The sequence below is a fragment of the Choloepus didactylus genome, chromosome 8 (assembly GCF_015220235.1).
Source record: "Choloepus didactylus isolate mChoDid1 chromosome 8, mChoDid1.pri, whole genome shotgun sequence".
NCBI lineage: Eukaryota > Metazoa > Chordata > Mammalia > Pilosa > Megalonychidae > Choloepus > Choloepus didactylus.
The window spans coordinates 4821831-4840213 of record NC_051314.1 but is presented as its reverse complement, the minus strand read 5'-3'; the positions used below and the strand labels follow the sequence as shown (position 1 = coordinate 4840213).

The following is an 18383-nucleotide window of genomic DNA, read 5'->3' as shown; positions in this document are numbered from 1 at the left end:
TGGTGTTGAAAGATGAAGAACAAGACAAGATGCCCAGTGTCACCACTGTTACTCAGCATCACACTGGAAGTCTTGCCAGAGTAATTAGGCAAGAAAAAGAAATTAAAGGCATCCAGATTGGAGAGGAAGAAGTAAAACTTTCCCTATTTGCAGATGACATGATCCTATATATAGAAAACCCCACAGAATCCACAAGAAAGCTACTAGAATTAACGAATTCAGCAAAGTGGCAAGGTCCAATATCAACATGTAAAAATAAGTGTTCCTACATACAAGCAATGAATAATCAGAAGAAGAAAACAAGAAAAAAATTCCATTTACAATAGCAATTGTAAGAATCACATATTGAGGAATAAATCAACCGAGGACGTAAAGGACTTGTACCCTGAAAACTGGTATATAAGGGGAAAAAACATAAAATGTGTATGACTGGAAAGGAGGCTAACCTACTATTATTAATTGTAAATGATAAGAAGATTATAGGAAACTGCCCAAATTAACAGACAATCGTTAATAAGGGGCAAGTTTTCCAGGTGCAAACCCGTCTACAGGAGCTCCCTTCTCTGACTGGATGCTGCCTGGTTCGTGCAATACTCGGTGAAAGTGATAATTTTTATTCTGATGCTTCCATGAAAACACCTGACGGCCAGCCACAGGCCAGAGGTCTCCCACACCAAGGACCGTCTCTGAGACCCACGGCAGGGACCATGCTGGACAGAACTGGGGACACTGGTTTTATAACCGAGGCTCAGGCTGCAGCGTCAGGGGTGAGAACGAGGTTCATTTAATCAGACAGGACCAGAGGCTTTTAATGGACTAAGGTTGACTTCATCTTACAAAATCTCAGAAAACTGGTCTGGTTCCCAGCCTTAAGTTAACAACATCCTGTGGACAAAACAGAACGCATCTGCAGGCTGAGACAGGGTGGGGGTGGGGGGTGCTGCCACACTCGGGCACGCAGGACCCCCAGCCACCCCTCATTCAGTGAGTTCCTTAGAGAGCTCTGTCTCCCTCATCAGCCCTCCTGGGTACTTGGCCCGGCCAGTTTCCTTGTAACAGCTCATCAAACAAACCGGGAGGTGTGTGTGTATGTATGTATATATGTATGTATGTATGTGTGTGTGTATTTACATTTATATTCATTTATTTATAAAAATCACCTGCAATTCTATGTAAAAACAAAATTAAAACCCAGAGGTGCCTTGAATAGACACAGAAATAAAGGACAGGCTGAAGTTGCAGAGGAACGTATTGGGGATACTGGAAGTGAAATGTCAAATACCAGTTTTAATATATAAATTTTATCTGTGCCATCCTCATGATTCTGAATGTCGTGAGAAAGGAATCACTTGTGTCAATTCATCAATTCACCTACACGCAAAAACACGTAAACTCACGTCCTGCCACCTGTCGTTTTTACAATTTAAGATGGTGGCTCTGGAGGTGTCTTCAGTTTTAACTGGTGATGAAAATGTGAGTTCTTATTCTTTCTCTTGCTTGCAGTTACCATGGAGCCCAGAGTGTTTTCAAAAATACCCTATCATGTGGTCAGCCTTGAAAAAAAATTACCTCAGTCTTACCTATAACCTACAATGGTATCCAGTTCGTAGTAGGCGCTCAGAAAGTATTTGTTGGAACAAGCAAAAATAAACAAAATTAAAAAAATTTTTAAAACACTATTTATAGGAGTCTCAAAATACAAAGTTTTTAAGGATAAATCTAAACAAAAAAATTAGTTATGGAAAAATTGCAAAACTGTATTGAAAGACGTTAGTGAGGACCTAACTAAACACACGCAGATACCACATTCAGACTGGAAAACTCAGTTCTGTAAAATACCTTCCCCCCTGAACTGACAGAAATCCGAGCCTATTCTACCAAACGCCAACAGGTGTGTGTGTGTGAGTTGACAAGCAACTTCATAATTCATTTGGAAGCATAAAAGGCCAAGAGCAGTGAAGATAACCCCAAAGAAAAAGAATAAGGTGGGTGGGCTCATTGTGGCCCAAAAGGGGAGTTTAACGCTGTGCTAAGGCGGCGTGGGGGGGGCGCTGGGGCGGGTACGTGTGCACTGGAAGAGAATGGGGAGTCCTTGGAAAGGTGATTTGTGACAGACTCAGAACTGCACACAGTAGAGAAAAGATGGACATTTCACCAAATGGTGCTATGTGATTATCCATATGGGAAAAAATGAAATTAGATCCCTTCTTCACAAACACAAAATTCAATTGCAGGTGAGTTAAACACAAATAAGAAAGGCGAGAGGGTAGAACTTTGAGAATATAATAGAAATGCACATATTTATGACACTGGGTTAAGAACAATTTCCTCAGCAAGACACAGCCAAAAACCATAAAGGGAACGTATGATAAATCTGACATTAAAATTAGGAACTTCTGTTCATGAAAACACCATTAAAAGAGAGAAAAGACAACCAACAAAATGAAGGTATTTGCAGCAAATACACTGACAAAGGGTTAGTATTCAAAATAATCCTTTACTCAATGAGAATAAAGACGGGCCAGCAGAAAAAAATGGGAAAAACAAAACTTCACAGAAGCAGCAGCACAAATGGCCCTTAAACAAATGCGAAGATGTCCAATTCTTCAGTTTTTAAGGAAATGCAAATTTAAATGACAAGATACCACTTCATACTCGTGCACTATAAATATTAACAACGAGGTGAGTGTTTGCAAAGATGTGAAGCAAGGAACTGGGCCCCGTGGACGGGCGCATGGCAGCCCCCAGGAGCCCACCCGAGGGACGCCCACCGCCGGGGGTGAGGAGGCCGTGTGGCCGGGGAAGAGAGCCACCAGCTGTGCACATGGACGCGTGTAAATCCCAGCGCACACTGAGTGAAGCAGCGAGCCACAGCGGACGGTACACAGGACGGGTCCTTCTAGATCAAGTTCACGACCTGTGAAATGCAAGTGTGTGCTGTGGGAGAGCACGGGCAAGGCGGAAGCACGTGGGGGAGTGACCAGCTCGGCCTGTGGGGCGGGGGGGGGGGATGATGTCATCAGGAGCAACATGGGGGGCTCGGGGGCAAAGTGCCACTTCTCAGTGGGAGGGAGCCATGGTTCATTTTATTCATTTTTTAAAAGAAATTTATTGTGGTAATCTATAGAACATGGAACTTCCATTTTTCAAGGATGGTTTGGTGGTGTTAATTCCGTCCATAATGTGCTACCATCACTGCTGCCGTGACCAACACTTTGCCTTCACCCCAAACAGAAACTGTCCCCCTGGAGCAGCTGCACCCCCCTCCCCCACCCCTGGTGGCCTCTCGTCCGCTCTGTCTAGCAATGGCTTATTCTATCTACAGCTGGATGGAATCATACAACATACGTGTGGAAACGACACAATGATTGTCCTTTTGTGTCTGACGTTTCTCACTCAGCAAGTTTTCAAGGCTCATCCAGGTTGTCCCAGGCTCCGAACTTCATTCCTTTTAACAGCTGAATAGTATTCCACAGTACGCATACACCACACTTCATCTGTTCATCATTGATGGACACTTAGGTTGTTTCCACCTTTTGGCTGTTGTGAATAATGCCATTTAGTCTTATTCATTAACATGTACATGTATGTTTTTTAGAAAAAAATACTCTACTTTGAAAATGACAATAATTTAAAAAAGAAAAACGCCAAATTCTGCTCAAAGTAACTTTATTTTTGTCTTTTCAAACATATCAGATCAAATATTCCATTTTCTAATCTTGAAACCAGCAAGACTAGACAGAGAATTGAACAATCCTTTCCATCAGTACTCCCTGGCCACACAGGATTGTTTGAAGGAGCAAAGTCAAAATTTTGCCGATTGAGAAGCAGGTGCAGCGTCCACCACTCAACTCTTCATCAGAATAAGCAAGAATGAGCTACAGAGCGTGACTACTGCCTTTTTTTTTTTTCACCAATGAGCCACAAAGGAAGTTAAAACATAAACTCTTTTAAATGATCCTAAGTTTTCACTATCTAACCATCATTTGTTTCTGATTATTTTTTTCTTTCTTAAAACACCAAAGTCCTGGGGTTGGGGCTGTTCCCTCTAAAAGGCTTTGTGAGAACCAGAACCTTTTATGAGGGACTGTCTGAGGGTTATTTCCCATCCTGTGGACAGATTCTCGGGGTGTCTGGATAGCTGGGGTCACTCGGTACCCCAAGAGCAGCCCCCAGGCCTGCCATTTTGAATGCCAGCGGGCGGCTGGGAAACGTCACCAACGCCACCGACACTGGCAGCAGGGAGTGAAGTGCCCACTCTTCCAGCCTGGGCCGATTCTCTGAACTTTAGGGCACACCAGGAAGCTGGAAAAATTTATCAGGGTCAGTGACGACTCTGAAGGGTTTCCTGGGGGACCCTCGTGATGTTGTACAAAGTCGTGGGCATCACCACGTCCCCAGGACCCTGCCCTGTGGCCCCGTGACGGCCCTGGGCTTGGGACCTGCTCGGCCTCCCGCGGACTCCACTCTGAGCACAGCCCCTGCCGGCGCTCCCGGGCCGCACAACGCTCAGAGAGGGGCTGGCCTCACCCCAGGGGCGCAGCGCTGAGGAGGAGGCAGCCGGGCCCGGACCCGTCTCCCCAGGCACACCTGTTCAGCTGCCAGTCGTCACACCACCTGGCGCCTCCAGTCGCCGCTGGTGACGTGGCCCAAGAAAAACCCATTAAAGCCACTCTCTCGGGTGGACCAGATGGTGAAATAGGAAAGTTCATGTAAACTTCAAGGTATTAAATTGTTCTGAGAATTCCAAATTAGAGGATGTCCGTTAACCCTTAAAGGGCTACCTGAACCCTGGGAAGCCCCGCTCCTTGGGACCCTGCAGTGGCTCCTAAAGCAGCTTCTGTGACAGCCAAGCCACGTGTTTCCTCTCACTGCACACGAAAGTTTAAGCTGCATCTTCTGTATTTCAAATACATTTTATCAGATTCATGAATATGAATAAAAATAAGAGAACCCTGTAACTGACAACTTAGAAACGACGGGATTGGGGTAGGAATGCCTTCGGGGAAAGCCCTCTGGTGTGGTCTGCTCCAGTGCTCCAGCAGGAACTGAACACGTGCTCTCAGGGTAGAGAAGGACACAAACAACAAAGACACCATTCGTCTGATTCTGGTTTAAAACGACAAGACGTTCAATAAATACGTAGAAATAAGATGAAGACAAGAAACACATCTGTGCAGGCCCCGGAGCCTGCATTGGGCCACCAGCCTGGACGTGAAGAGTGGCCGCTGGGGGCGGGGTGGGGGGCTCACGTGTTTGGTTGGGAAATTAACAGCATTTCTAGAGTGAATTTTTTACCTATTGAATGCCAGCTGCTCTCCATTCCTCCAAACAGCCTAGCTACAGTATCTACTTTGTGTTGATACAAAGTATCCATAGTTTAAACTAAAACTAAAAACAGTAAAACTTGCCAATGCTCGACAAACAGCCCCTCAGCCTGTTTTCAGGGCTCCTGCCAACCAACACCCGTCGACGGGACAAACTACCCCGCAGCCCTGCCAGTGGCAGGTTGTCTCAGGACACTGCGGGCTGCGGGCAGGAGCTGCACCTCAGAGATAAAGACCTGCTAGGCTCGGTGCTCTTCTCGCCAAAACGGCCCCGCTCTCAAAGTCTACCCGGAGCAGGGCGGCCTCGCACTGTGGCTGCACAGAACAGCGAGGAGCCCAGAGCCTTCCCACAGGAACATGAGGAAGGCGAAACAGGCAGAGGATCCACGACTTCCCAACACTCATTCACGAACCACTACAGACTAAGTCTTGCAAAGCAGATTGGAGCGAGCTGGCAGCTACGTCATGTCCAAAGGGTGCAACTCCAGTGGAAACTACTCATTTGATAATGTTCCTAAAAGTACTGCAATAGAGCCGCTAAACTGGGAGTCTGAAAACCCGCCTGCTGGCGTGGTTAAAATCCACAAAGCCAGAGCCTCCAAAAGTTGTTGGTTGTGAAATGCCGTCCAAAGATTCACATAGAACTTAAAATGCCAAAGATGTACACAAAGTTGTTGACAAAAGATACTTTTTCTAAAACCCAGATTTAACTATCAAAAATAAATTTCTAAATTTGAATGTATACATCAACATAATTGGTCTGCGATAATTGTCTTAAATAACGTTCATGCTGCCCAAGCGCGGCGAGCAGGTGGTCCACGGGCAGAGCCGTCTCAGCCGAGGGGTTCCTGCTTCAGATTCTCTTCAATTCCTCGAGCGAAGAGTCGGACCAGCTGGCAGTGGACCCTGCAGAGACAAACAGCCATGGGGTGAAACCCATGCGTGTCCCTCACTGACCGCTGCCACGAGCCCCACACCTGGTCAAGGTCGGAGGTAGGGACTCAGGGGCTGCCCTGGCCTCAGCTACAGGCCAGGGGTGCAAAGAGATTTGTTTACTCCCTGGGGGAGCAAAGGAGAGAGCCAATGGCCACGTGGAGAAACCCTGGGCTGCCAGTCGACCCAGGTCTAATCCCAACACCCCGCGAGCCTCGGTTTCCTCGGCAGTAACCAAGAGGGAGCAACACCAAGGCTCCAGGGCCATGGAGAGGAGTCCAGGGACGTGAGTGGGGCCAATAGTGGGCCCCAGACATGAGAACCCGTGGCTGAGGGGGTGGTCAGACCCCCAGAGGGGGCCCCAGTTCCACAGCAACAAGCTGTGGGATGTGAACCCAGAAGGGCCCAGCAGCCGCAGAGCCACCTTCCCAAATTCACTCCAGCAAACCCCTCAGGAATGTTCTAGTAATTAAAAACCCAAAACTAAGTCATTCACTGTCCAAGGCATTGTATCAAGATGTGTAGGATAGAGTTCATAAGAAAACGCCCTTCCTAATTTTCAAAGTATCCTATTTCTCTAGTAAACACGCCTGCCAGCATCACAAATCACCCCATTTCTGCTGAGACCCCCTAACCACGCTGACCCACACACCGCGGCCCATCCAGGCTGAGTGAGAGGCGGAACACCGCGGCCCATCCAGGCTGAGTGAGAGGCGGAGACACCCCCCCCCCCCCCAAGGAGCTTCTGGGGAGCCATGGCAGAGCTTTCTGCAAACTGCGGCTGGAAAGGCCACTGACCACAGGAATTGCAAGCACGTGGTCTTGGGCTCGTGGCCTGGGTCACCTGGCCTGGGTCACCTCGGGGCCGCCCCCTTCACCCATCTCTCAGGGTGGGGCACGGGCTGCGGACTCGCTTCCTCTAATCCACACCCCAAGGTGTCGTCCATGAGCGTCGATGTCATTCAAGTGGACCAAGACCATAAAGACATTTGCAAAGTAACTGGTCCAGCATCCCTCTAGAATTTCCTAACACTTCCACAATTTCATAATTTTCCACACCTCATCAACAGCCTTTTAAAAACCAACTTGCTTTTAACGTGTCTTTCTAAATCATTAACCTTAGATTCTTAAGGAAAACAATTTTCCTTGTATTCACACTTCATCTGGTTAAGCAACATAGTTCCTTGAGTTACGAATCCAATACCAAAGGCAGGGGATGCCCCGGCCTGGGAGGACCCTCCTCACGCTCTCCCCGAGATGCCTGGAGGAGGAGCGAGCTTGGGGCAGGTGGCTGGGGGCTGGGCCGAAAGAGCAATGCTGCACTGGGCCGGGCCACGCGCTTGGGGCTCCACCATGTTCCCCAGGGGCTGGTCGACACGGCTTTAGTGCCAACCAGCGAGCTGGTGAGGAGCGTCCCCTGGACCGCTGCACCTGGGCTCCCAGCACCCCCCAACTCCCCGGCTGCCCTGGCCTGCACAACCTCCACCACTGAGCCCCCCGTTGCTCTCCCTCCCCGTCCCCGGCTAACCTTGGCACGCCCTTCCCAGCCCTGGTCGGACCTCCTGGTTCCAGCACCCGCGGGCCCCCTCCCTGCAGTCAGCCTGGGCAGGGGGGCTGCAGGTGGTCCGCACCCAGGGATGGGGCTCCGGGAGGGCCAGGACCATCTCCCGTGGGGTTCAGGGAGCCCAGGACTTAGATGGCACCTGGGAAGATGGGTCGTTTTGTTCAAATCAATTAGGAGAGGAAGAGAATGCCAGGTAGACAGACCGATGCCGGTGCCAGGGTGGCGGAAAATCAAATCAGAGAGGCTCCAACAACAAAAAAAAAGAGAGAGAGAAAATCATCTGCAAAACAACACGCACACAGTCACCCCCTAGCATCTTTCCAAAATTAAGATGCCGCCACCTCATTCAATGAGGACAGGGACGCACGTCTGTGGGTGCAGGGGTGTCGCGAGGCCGCGGGCGCGCCCCTCACCTGACCTCGATGGCACTGCTGCTGAGCACCTCCCCGTCGCAGTTCCAGGAGCTGTTGGGAGCCGGGCAGCAGCAGGGCGGGCGGTCGCTGCAGACGTGCCCCAGCCGCTGCTTCCCCGCGTCCTGCAGGTCGCTGTCCTCGTCGTCCAGAGACTTGGACCTGAACTGGAACCTCTTGACGCGATAAACTTCAACAAATGTGAAGTCAAACTAGCAGGAGACAGCAAAAGGCAACGTTGGGCTCCTAGCATTTACTTCTGATCTAATTTTTGCTATTTCTTTCCTTCTGTTTTCTTTGGAGTTAGTTTGCTCTTCTTTCTCTGGTTCCTCAAGGTGAAAATTTAATTCCTCTATTTTTGCTCTCTCTTCTCTTTTAACATAGGCATTTAGGGCAATAAATTCCATTCTCAGCACCATCTTTGTTGCATCCCATAGATTTTCATATGTTGTGCTTTCATTGTCATTTGCCTCGAGGTATTTACTAATTTCTCTTATAATTTCTTTAAAGAAATTCTGGTTTTCTAAGAGTGTGTTGTTTAGCCTCCATATGTTTGTGAATTTTATGACCTTCTGCCTATTATTTATTTCCAACTTCATTCTATTATGATCCAAGAAAGTGTTTTGTATGATATCAATATTTTTAAATTTGTTGAGACTTGCTTTGTGACCCAACATGTGGTCTATCCTAGAGAATGTTCCATGAGCACTTGAGAACAATGTGAATCCTGCTGTTTCGGGGTATACTGTTCTACAAATGTCTGTCAAATCTAGTTGATTTATTTTACAATTCAAAATCTCTGTTTCCTTATTGATCTGGCTCGTGGGGTGAGAGGTGGGGGATGGTGGGACCAGCCCAAGGCCCGGCCTCCCGGGCCCCCCACGGGATTGGGCCAACCGCACAGTGACCCTGAGCTACTTCCTGCTGCCCCGGCAACACAGAGGCGAAGAGAGACCTGGCCCCCGACTTCCCAGGCACCAGGCACGGGTCTAAATAACTAATACCTTTCAAACCCGCAACTCATCTACAAACACATTTTAAAGAAGCCTGGCAGTTAATTAACAACTATTTGTAGAATTGCCTACTGTCTTGTTAACAAGTGGTATTTAAAGAGACTATTGTAATTTAAATAAAAAAAAGGAAATCAACCAGCTTGCTTGGTATTAGACTGAAAAGGACTCATCCTTTACACTGAGGACAACAGCGGTGCCTGTGGCTCCGGAAGGGCGTGTGCAGGTGTCTGAGCAGAACCCATCCCCGGAGCCAGAGGGTTTTATTTTTAAATTTTTATATTTTAATTTTTTGTATATGCAACATTTTAACCACTCTCAAATATACAATTCCGTGATATTACTCACATTCACGACTAAAGATTTTATTTCAAGCAACCTTCAAGAGCAACATAAAATTTTACCATATTGCTCTGTTCTGCATTAAATAAGACAAATGCTAGGGAGACATACACAAATGTTCGCACCTTTCCCTTTCTGTGCTCAGACGTGTATTGTAAATGAAATTTTACAAGGAGTAACCGGGACCAAGAGTTTAAAGTAAACCCGTCCTCCCCTCCTTTCGAGTAACTGACGGGCGCTGGCTCGGTCGGGACCGTCGCCCGCTCACCTGGTCGTGCTGGTTGGTGTGTCTGACGAGAAACCGCAGGAAGTTGAACCTGGAGCACTTCCGGATGAGGACGAGGTCGGACGACCCGTCCCCCAGGTGTGCGGCCGGGGACAGGCCCCTGGGGCTCCGGGGGCAGGCGCAGGACATGTTGGTGGCGTTGATGGCCAGGAACTTCCCACAGACCACCTTCCACTCCTCCACCTCCTCTGGGGGCAAGAGAGGCCACGGGCGGTCAGCTGTGAGGGCGCCCGGGCAGCGGGCTCGGGTCCTCTCCCTCCCGTGAGGGGCCGGACCTTGCCGGGTGTCTCCCACGCCACACTACGGCCACACGTTTATGGCAGATTCTTTACCAACAACCCGGAACCATCCACCGTGGAGGCTCTGCACTTCCTCGGGGTCCCCAAAAGCCACCCCCTTTACCTGCGCCCTCCCAGGGTGATGTTTGGACAACGATTGAGAACAGGGCTCAGCAAACCAGGGCCTGTGGACCAAACCTGCCCCGTCGCCTGCTTTGGCAAACTTTTAAATGGTTGAGAAATAGCAAAAGAAGAATAATTTGTGATACGAAAATTATACGAAATTTAAATTTCGGGGTCTGCCTATAAAACTTTATTGGCACACAGCCTGGCCCCTTCCCTCCCTGCTACCTCTGGCTGCTTTTGTGCTGCGAGGACAGAGCAGCCACAAAGCCTAGAACAGCCACCACCTGGCTCTTTCCAGAAAATATGCTGATCCCTGATCCAGAGCAGGGGCAGTGGGAGCCCTGGCCACGCATCCCGGCAGTAAATCTAAGGAACCTGGTGGCCCTGGGAGCTTCCACAGAATCTACTATCCCCACAAGTCTGTCTGCAGCTAACGGGAACACACATGTGCGGCGCGGCTTAGGGAGAAGAAAAGGACAGCGGGAAGAGGAATGGACAGAAAAATCACAAAAATTTTAAAATTCTACAACACCCCATTATAATACTGAGTCTGTTTTACAGAAATTACCAGAGTTTTCTAAACCATATAATGATTTCTTCTGCTCCTCCTCCAGCTGTTGCTTGCTTTGCCTGCAAACAAAGCACCTGAAAAATAAGATCATAACTTTCCTTTAATATGTGTATTTAACAAATACCTATACTCAGCAGACATAAAAATATTCCAATTCTTTTCATATAATAAAACGTTCAACTGCAAAGCTTCACTAAAAATGTTTCTTTTGCTTACTAATTTGAATTCTCAAAAGCAGGTCTACTTTTAAAAATCACATTTATCACACATGTTCTTCTCTAAGATTTATAAACATCATAAAAAGCAGAGCATGACCTGGGGAGATGTATGCTGTCTTACTAGTTGGTTTCTGCTCTGCCTGGCAGCTGGCACGGCGGTGACTGCACAGAGCACCAGGGGACAGGGCTCCACCGCTGGAGAACTCATCTACTTTCAGATAACAAGGCACTAACAAGCAGATGAACAACTGGACCAGTTAACTCAGAAACCAGTCGTTAGTCTAGAACGCGTTTTTGGTCTTGGGTGCCACTGGGTCCACACCCTGTAAAACAGCACGCGTGCTTTCCCGGGGAAATCGGCTCTTCGATAACTGATTCAGGAATGCAATGAATAAAGTAGCATCTGCCTCTAGAGACTCTCATTTTGTGGCTGCAAATTCTTCACTTAAAGAAGGAAGGGACTCTGGGGAAGATGGGTCCTTCCTAAGTGTGAATGGCCTTGAAAGAAAAGAAAGATGGGAGCATCTTCCAAAAATTCAAGCCCACCCCGTCCTCAGGCTGCAGAGTGCAGCCAAGACCTTCAGAGAAACCTGCCCACGCCCAGGGCAGCTTACCTGAAAATGTACTTACGCCCTGCTTTAAACTGCTCACACACCACTGAACATATTGTGTGTGTGTGTGTGTGTGTGTGTGTGTGTGGGAGGGGGATGTGCACCAGGTAAAAAAGTCAGTTTGTTAATTCGTATAAATACAATAAACATAAATGAACTGTGGTGGGTGGGTGCCGGCGTTTATGGTCTCAGTGGAGCCCCCGGGGCTGGGCTGGCACCTGTGCCTGCTCCCTGGTGTGGGGGGCCTCAGCCCGCCTGAACGGGGCCCTGGGAACGGCTCGCTGGGCCGGGGAGCCAGCCCCTCCTCCCACCTCCTGCACCGGGAGCAGCCCCCTCCCCACGAGGGGCCGCCTTCTCTCCACAAGCCCCTCCCTGTCCAGGCGCTGCCTGCTCGGGCCCAGCCGCGTGGGCTGGGGAGCCCCGGAGCCCAGCACTCAGAGGCCCCCGTGCCCTCCTGCTGTCCCCCGCCCTTTCCACGGACGCTCAGGAGTGCTCAGCTCGGCCTTCCCAGCCCAGGGGCTTCCCAACTGCAGCTCCTGGCCCGTGGGGCTCCTGCTGGAGACACCGCCCCTCCCGTGAGCCTCCCCCGGCGGCCCTGCAGCATCCAGCCCCTGCGCGGCTGTCGGCAAAGCGCTTTTCTCTTTCATTCCTTATGTGCATCTGTCGCCGGTCAGACGCCACAACGGGGACCCTCGACAGGAGCGGGGGACGAGGCTCGTCAGCCCTCACTGAAACGCAAGACAGGTGACCCGGCCACGCCTGGCCCTGCCCGCGGGTCCCCCCACAGCACAGCGAGATGGCGAGACGCAGCCGCCCCTGCCCAGGTGCTCTGAGTCGCACACGGACCTCGGTCTCGCTGCCCGCGGACCTCACGTCACTCCCCCCACGTTCACCTCCACAGGGAAAGCCCCGACGGCGCTGCCCCGCGTGGGGCCGCCTGTGGTAGCAGCACAGGACGGAAGGCGCTCACCCTGCCCGGCAGGGCTTCCTGTCCCTCGGAGACCCCACCGTGTGCTGCGCCGGCAGGAAGGACACTGTCCCTTCGTAGCAGTGGTGGGAGAGGAAGGTCTTCACGCCTGGGGACAGGGTGCGGCGGAGAGAAAACCCACGGGTCAGCTTTGGGCTCCGACACCCTGACGTTAGCTTCAGAAACGCCGGGGAGTAAACCTAAGACGCTTTCTTCTCCCGAAAGGCCTCGGGGAAAGCTCACTCTCCTGAGTTCAGAGGGCGGCACTGCCCCGGGGGTCCACGGCCCCAGGGCGGTACAGACCCCGCTCCCGGCCTCGGGGAGCGCTGCAGGGTGAGGCCCGCAGGCGCCGGCCGCCCTCACGCTGTGAAAGAAGGGAGCCGCTCCGTCCTCTGTGTTCACGCAAAAGATTTCATTCTACTCATTCCTGCAGGTTTTTATAGCATACAAGGTAGTTTCCTACGTGACTGTTTTCAGGTATTTCAGGGAGGGTGCATTTTTTTCTAAAGCCATAAAGTGTATTTACATATCCTTAATCTCAAGGGACAATTTCCTTGGGGCTAGATGGGAAACAGTGGGAGTGGGAGACAGGAGCACGGAAGGAGCCCAGCAAGAGCTCACAGACTATTTCCTTATCTAAATTGCTGTCTGCCTTCAGATAGGCAAAGCTTTTGGCCTTTTCCCAGCCTGAAGCCTGCCTTCAGGTTTCCAGATGTTGGGAAATGGGCCCTATGTGTAATCTATCGAGCCAGGGGACCGTCTGTGTCTCCACACAAACTGGCAAAGCGGAAGCCTTGGCCTGACGACCCCTTTGCTGACCCAGACATGTGTCTGTGTGCTCAAGGGTGACCCTGCCTGCAGGGCGCAGGGGTGCAGGAGAGGCCCCCGCGCCTCCACTGCCTTGGAGGAGACCCCCTTGAAGGCCGTCACCTGTCCCCTTCCAGGCCGCGAGCAGTGACCCCTGTGCCCTGGGCCTGGGGGGCTGCAGCGCTGTCCGTGGTGCTCCCAGCCCTGAGCCCTCCTGGCTGCCGGCCCGCGGCCACCGTGCACCAGCCCCACATCTGGAGAGAGCAGCCAAGGAGGACGTGGAGGAGCAGGAGCAGGAGCGAGAGGGGGCTGGGGGGACCAGGCTGTGTCCCAAGAGGGTGACGACACGACGTGGTGCCAGCTACATGAACTACACAGCGGCCTCCTGGACAGCAAGAGAGCCAGGCCGGGCCAGCAACAGCATGGAGGAAAAGGGGGCCCTCAGCTACAGGGGACCCACCTCAACCTCACCCCCTCACGCTGAGAGCTGGGGTGACAAGGGGACCCCACCGTTGGTGAGGGGAGCTGCCGATCCCAGGACGGGCTCCCCAGGCCTCACATGTCTGGGGCTCAGCACGTCAGCCCACAGACCTCACAGTCTGCCTGGCAGGCCGTCCACACTCAGCCACAGACACGTCCAATGGCCTGGGACCACCCCTGCCCCTCGCCCATCACCCGTGTGAACGCCCAGGACCCCTCTTTTGGGCCAAGGGGGGTGACCAGCCCCTCTGGGGGAGCACGGGAAGGGGACAACTGCTTTATCCCCCGGCTTCAACCTCCAAAGGCGTTTTTTCCTGAATTTCTATCTACCATTAGACGGGGCCACCTAACCCCCATGTGGCTAGGACAGCACCCCGTTTTCTGCACCTCACCATCCTTTAGAGTCCCCTCACTCAAGAACGGCTAGCTGCCTCCAGGACGAGCGGGCACTTCCCCGCGAGGGTTTCCTCACCCACTAAACCCAAACCCGGGGTCCTGAGGCCTCTGGGGAGCACCCTGGGGTGCAGCTCCACGTGGGAGTGAGGCTGTGAGGACCCAGAGACACCCGGCACCCCCAGAGCTCTCCTGAGGGACAGACCAGGGGCAACCAGCTAAGGAGCGAGGGTGTGTGAGGCAGTTCAGGAGAGAGATGCGCGGGGGCTCTGATCACACGAGGCAGGGGGAGCACCGGTGGGGGAGCAGGGGAAGAGAGGAGGGCCCCATGGGGGGGTGGGGAAGGGGTCCTGGGGAAGGCCTCCCAGAGGGGCTTGATGAGTGCCACCTTTACTGATGTCTCACTGAAATTCTTGTGGATTTTCTAATAATTTACTGGTTATTCCTTTCGGTAAATAAAGTTTTGATAATATAACGCTAGTATTTCTTATATTTTAATTTTAAAGTCACACCATAGTTTTGAATTAATGAGCTCTCTTTAAGCTATGTAAAGCTCATGCAGTCACTTACTATTCTTCTCTCCCCCAAGAAAAGGGTTAGGATTTAATATTTGGAATTAATTTAATCCAGATTTACCGAAAAGCAAACTATAAAGTGCAGTGACCAGATAAACGAAAGTCATCAAATAAACCAAGGAATTCACCTAAATAACAAAAGTGCTAAACCTTACATTTTACGTGTTTTAAAACTTTTTTCTGCATTTGAAAGCTGAAAAGATACTGCACAACGAACTGAAACATGCAGCCTATAATTTTTTTCTCATAACCTAGGCTGATTTCCATCTCCTACTAATTCTTCCTAGGCCGTCAAATGAGCTGAGAGCTGGAGGGCAGAGGCTCTCAGCGCGGGGCCTCCCTGGGGGGCTTGTCAGAAACGCACATTCTCAGGCCTGTGTAGGCCGGGGTGGGCCCGGCAGCCTCCGGGGCGGTTCTGAGAACCACTGACCCAGAGCACGAGAGAGATCAGATGCTGGGCAGGTGATTCAACCTCCTCAGGCCTCGGTTTCCTCGGATGTAAATGGGGGGACAAGCACCCACCTGCGTGCCGAGGGGAATTAAAGGGTGGGAATGAGAGCTGACATCCGCTCCGCCCCACCCAGGGGAGTGAGCATTGCGGGGGCAGGGGCTGAGGACTGAGCTCAGTAACTGAGAACAAGGCCCAGCACAGAGCGGGGGCTCAGCAAATGTGGGAGGGAAGGAGAGAAAGAAGGATGGCGGGACGGAGGGTAACGTCCAGCTACCACCTGCAACAAGCCAGAGCCCACTGGCTGGCGGAGGTAAAGGACACGTGGGCTTGCACGGCAGCGGGTGGCTGTCGGACGACATCCGAGTGAACCTCTGGACAGGGGGAGCCTGTGCCACTTTGGTGAACGTGCTCAGGGCGGTCATTCTCTCCTACTAAACCTCCACTCAGCCGTCTGAGCCGGCCGCTGTAATCTACCTAACAGACGTGACAAGTGCCCCGTGATTTCCCGGGGCTCCCATCGATGGGATTCTGAGCTGTGCTCTTTCTATTCTACCCACTTGACCTGCATCTGTGTCCAGAGAACGGGGCTGGAGAACGCCCCCAGGTGCAATGCCAGGGGGAGCAAGGTGCTCGCCTCCCGTCTGCCCACCACACCTGGGTGTGCGTAGGTCGAGCTGCACGACACGGGTGCAGGCCCCACGCGGCCCCCGCACGGGGCAAGGTGCCAGTGGGCTCCTTTCTGAGGTACCTGAAAAGTCGTATCTGATGAGGCCCATCCACCGCTTCTTCTCGCTGTCCTTGATGAGGTCCCCGTAGAAGCCGTAGCCCAGCAAGGACACCGAGTAGCGCAGCAGCGTGCCGCCGTGATGCACAGAGGACACGTCCATGGACAGAGAGTCGCCTGCAGGGGGAAGCCACCGTGAGCCTCGGGCAGCAGAGGAGCCACTCAGCAAACCACAGCAAAGCCACTGAAGGCCCCCAGTGTGGGGACCCTCTCCCTCGGGGCCCGGGGACTCTGCAGCTTCTGTTCTCAGTTCAGACGACAAAACCGTTCCCGCTGCACAGACGGGTTTGGAAACCTGGGCCGTGGGGGAAGCAGGAACAGAGCACTTTCCTGAAGCAAACTGCCACTACCGGAAAGGAAGGTGTGTGGGGTTTAGAGTATAAAACAGTAAGTGTATACTGCTTTTAAATATAAAACTCCTACTGCTTCAGGTAAGGCACAGAGCAAGAGTTGACAGAGATAAGAAAAGAGGAAGGAAGCCACGCGCAATCAGCAGGGCCTGGAGGAGACTGATGCCCTCCACCTGCCTTCTGATTTGAGCACCCACGGCAGGTGTGCCAGTTTGGATGTATTATGTCCCCCAAAAGCCATTATCTTTGATGTAATCCTGTGTGGGCAGACCTATCAGTGTTGATTAGATTGTGATTCTTTGAGTGTTTCCATGGAGATGCACCCCACCCAACTGTGGGTGATGACTCTGATATTTCCATGGAGGCGTGGCCCCACCCATTCAGGGTGGGCCTTGATCAGTGGAGCCATATAAATGAGCTGACAAACAGAAGGAACTCAGTGCAGCTGAGAGTGACATTCTGAAGAGGAGCTACAGCCAAGAGGGACATTTTGAAGAAAGCACAAGAGCTGCAGACGAGAGACATTTTGAAGACAGTCACTGGAAGCAGACTCTCGTTCCAGAGAATCTAAGAGAGGACAAATACCCCAACTGCAACTAAGAGTAACATTTTTGAGGAACTGCAGCCTAGAGAGGAATGTCCTGGGAGAAAGTCATTCTGAAACCAGAACTTTGGAGCAGACGCCAGCCACATGCCTTCCCAGCTAACAGAGGTTTTCTGGATGCCATTGGCCATCCTCCAGTGAAGGTACCCGCTTGCTGATGTGCTACCTTGGACACTTTATGGCCTTAAGACTGTAACTGTGTAACCAAATAAACCCCCTTTATAAAAGCCAATCCATCTCTGGTATTTTGCATTTCGGCAGCATTAGCAAACTAAAACAGCAGGCATGTAACAGAAATTTGTTGGCTGAACGAATAAAGCAACTCTCGTGCATGCATGTTACAGAGATGCAGACACACCGTAACTAACGACCGTCCTGGGTCATTATTTGTTCATTCCATAGACACTGGCAGAGCCTGGGATTTGCACTGAGAGCTCTTTGGGGTGCCCGGGCGCCATGATGCCTTGGGGCCAGTGGGGCTCTGGGGGAGCAAGGACAATGCACGGGGAAGAAACGCGACTGTTTCAGACAGTGACAGATTCTGAGAAAACAGCGTGGACGGGAGGCTGGGGGCTTGGGGAGCGCCTAGTTCCGGGAGGCGGCACTTGAGGAGAGACCTGAGAGTGGGTGAGCAGAGCATGGAAGAGAGAGGACTGCATGACCAGAGCAGGGGACGTGTGAGAAAGCGCGGAGGGGAGAAGGTGGGAGGGCCCATGGGCGCCGGAGGGTTCAGAGCAGGGCAGGCAGGACAGATGGACAGATGGACCCCTGGGAAGGATGGTGCAGGGGGCGGCGCTGCCCGTTGACAGCCGGAGGGAGGCAGAGTGCCCGTGGGTCCGTGATGACGTCTCGTACTGGGGGCGACAGAGCGACCTACCGACGACGATGTGTAAAGCCGAGGTCTCCGCATCGTTCGTGCCGACTGTCGAGTAGCACACACAGTCTGTTGACCCTGAAAAGGTAAAAGGAAGGTTCTCAATACCGTTGGCAATAGTTTAAAATCATAAAAAGCTCACAACTGAGTGGCCCACGCTTCCTTTCCTTCCATAGGACTGGAGGAAATAAGAAGGGATACGCGGAATTCACTACAAAACGAACATGGGGATTCATCTGGAAATAACATCAACTACCGACTCAGAGGCCGGCCGGTGTTTAGATGCAATCCTGGACCCCACCTCAGAGACACCCCACAGACGTCTGCAGCCACAGCATCAGCTAGAACAGAGCGTCACCCCCTCCCAGAGCTCTGCCGCCTGCCGCCTCTCTCCCATCTCACCCACTCAGGTGACACCTGCA

At 51.8% G+C, this 18383-nt stretch overlaps 1 protein-coding gene across 3 annotated transcripts in view; it reads right to left on the bottom strand.

Annotated features, from left to right (window-relative positions):
- Positions 1-3652: 3652 nt before the first annotated feature.
- CERK (ceramide kinase) overlaps positions 3653-18383 on the bottom strand; it is a 53133-nt gene continuing 38402 nt past the window's right edge. For all 3 annotated transcript variants that reach the window (XM_037845778.1, XM_037845779.1, XM_037845777.1), the window contains exons 7-13: positions 17965-18039; positions 16098-16250; positions 12647-12752; positions 10845-10921; positions 9855-10060; positions 8238-8446; positions 3653-6233 (exon numbers count right to left, since the gene is read on the bottom strand). In XM_037845778.1, coding sequence (XP_037701706.1) covers positions 6161-6233; positions 8238-8446; positions 9855-10060; positions 10845-10921; positions 12647-12752; positions 16098-16250; positions 17965-18039 — 899 coding nt within the window. In that variant the 3' untranslated portion in view covers positions 3653-6160. The remainder of the gene's footprint in view (positions 6234-8237; positions 8447-9854; positions 10061-10844; positions 10922-12646; positions 12753-16097; positions 16251-17964; positions 18040-18383) is intronic.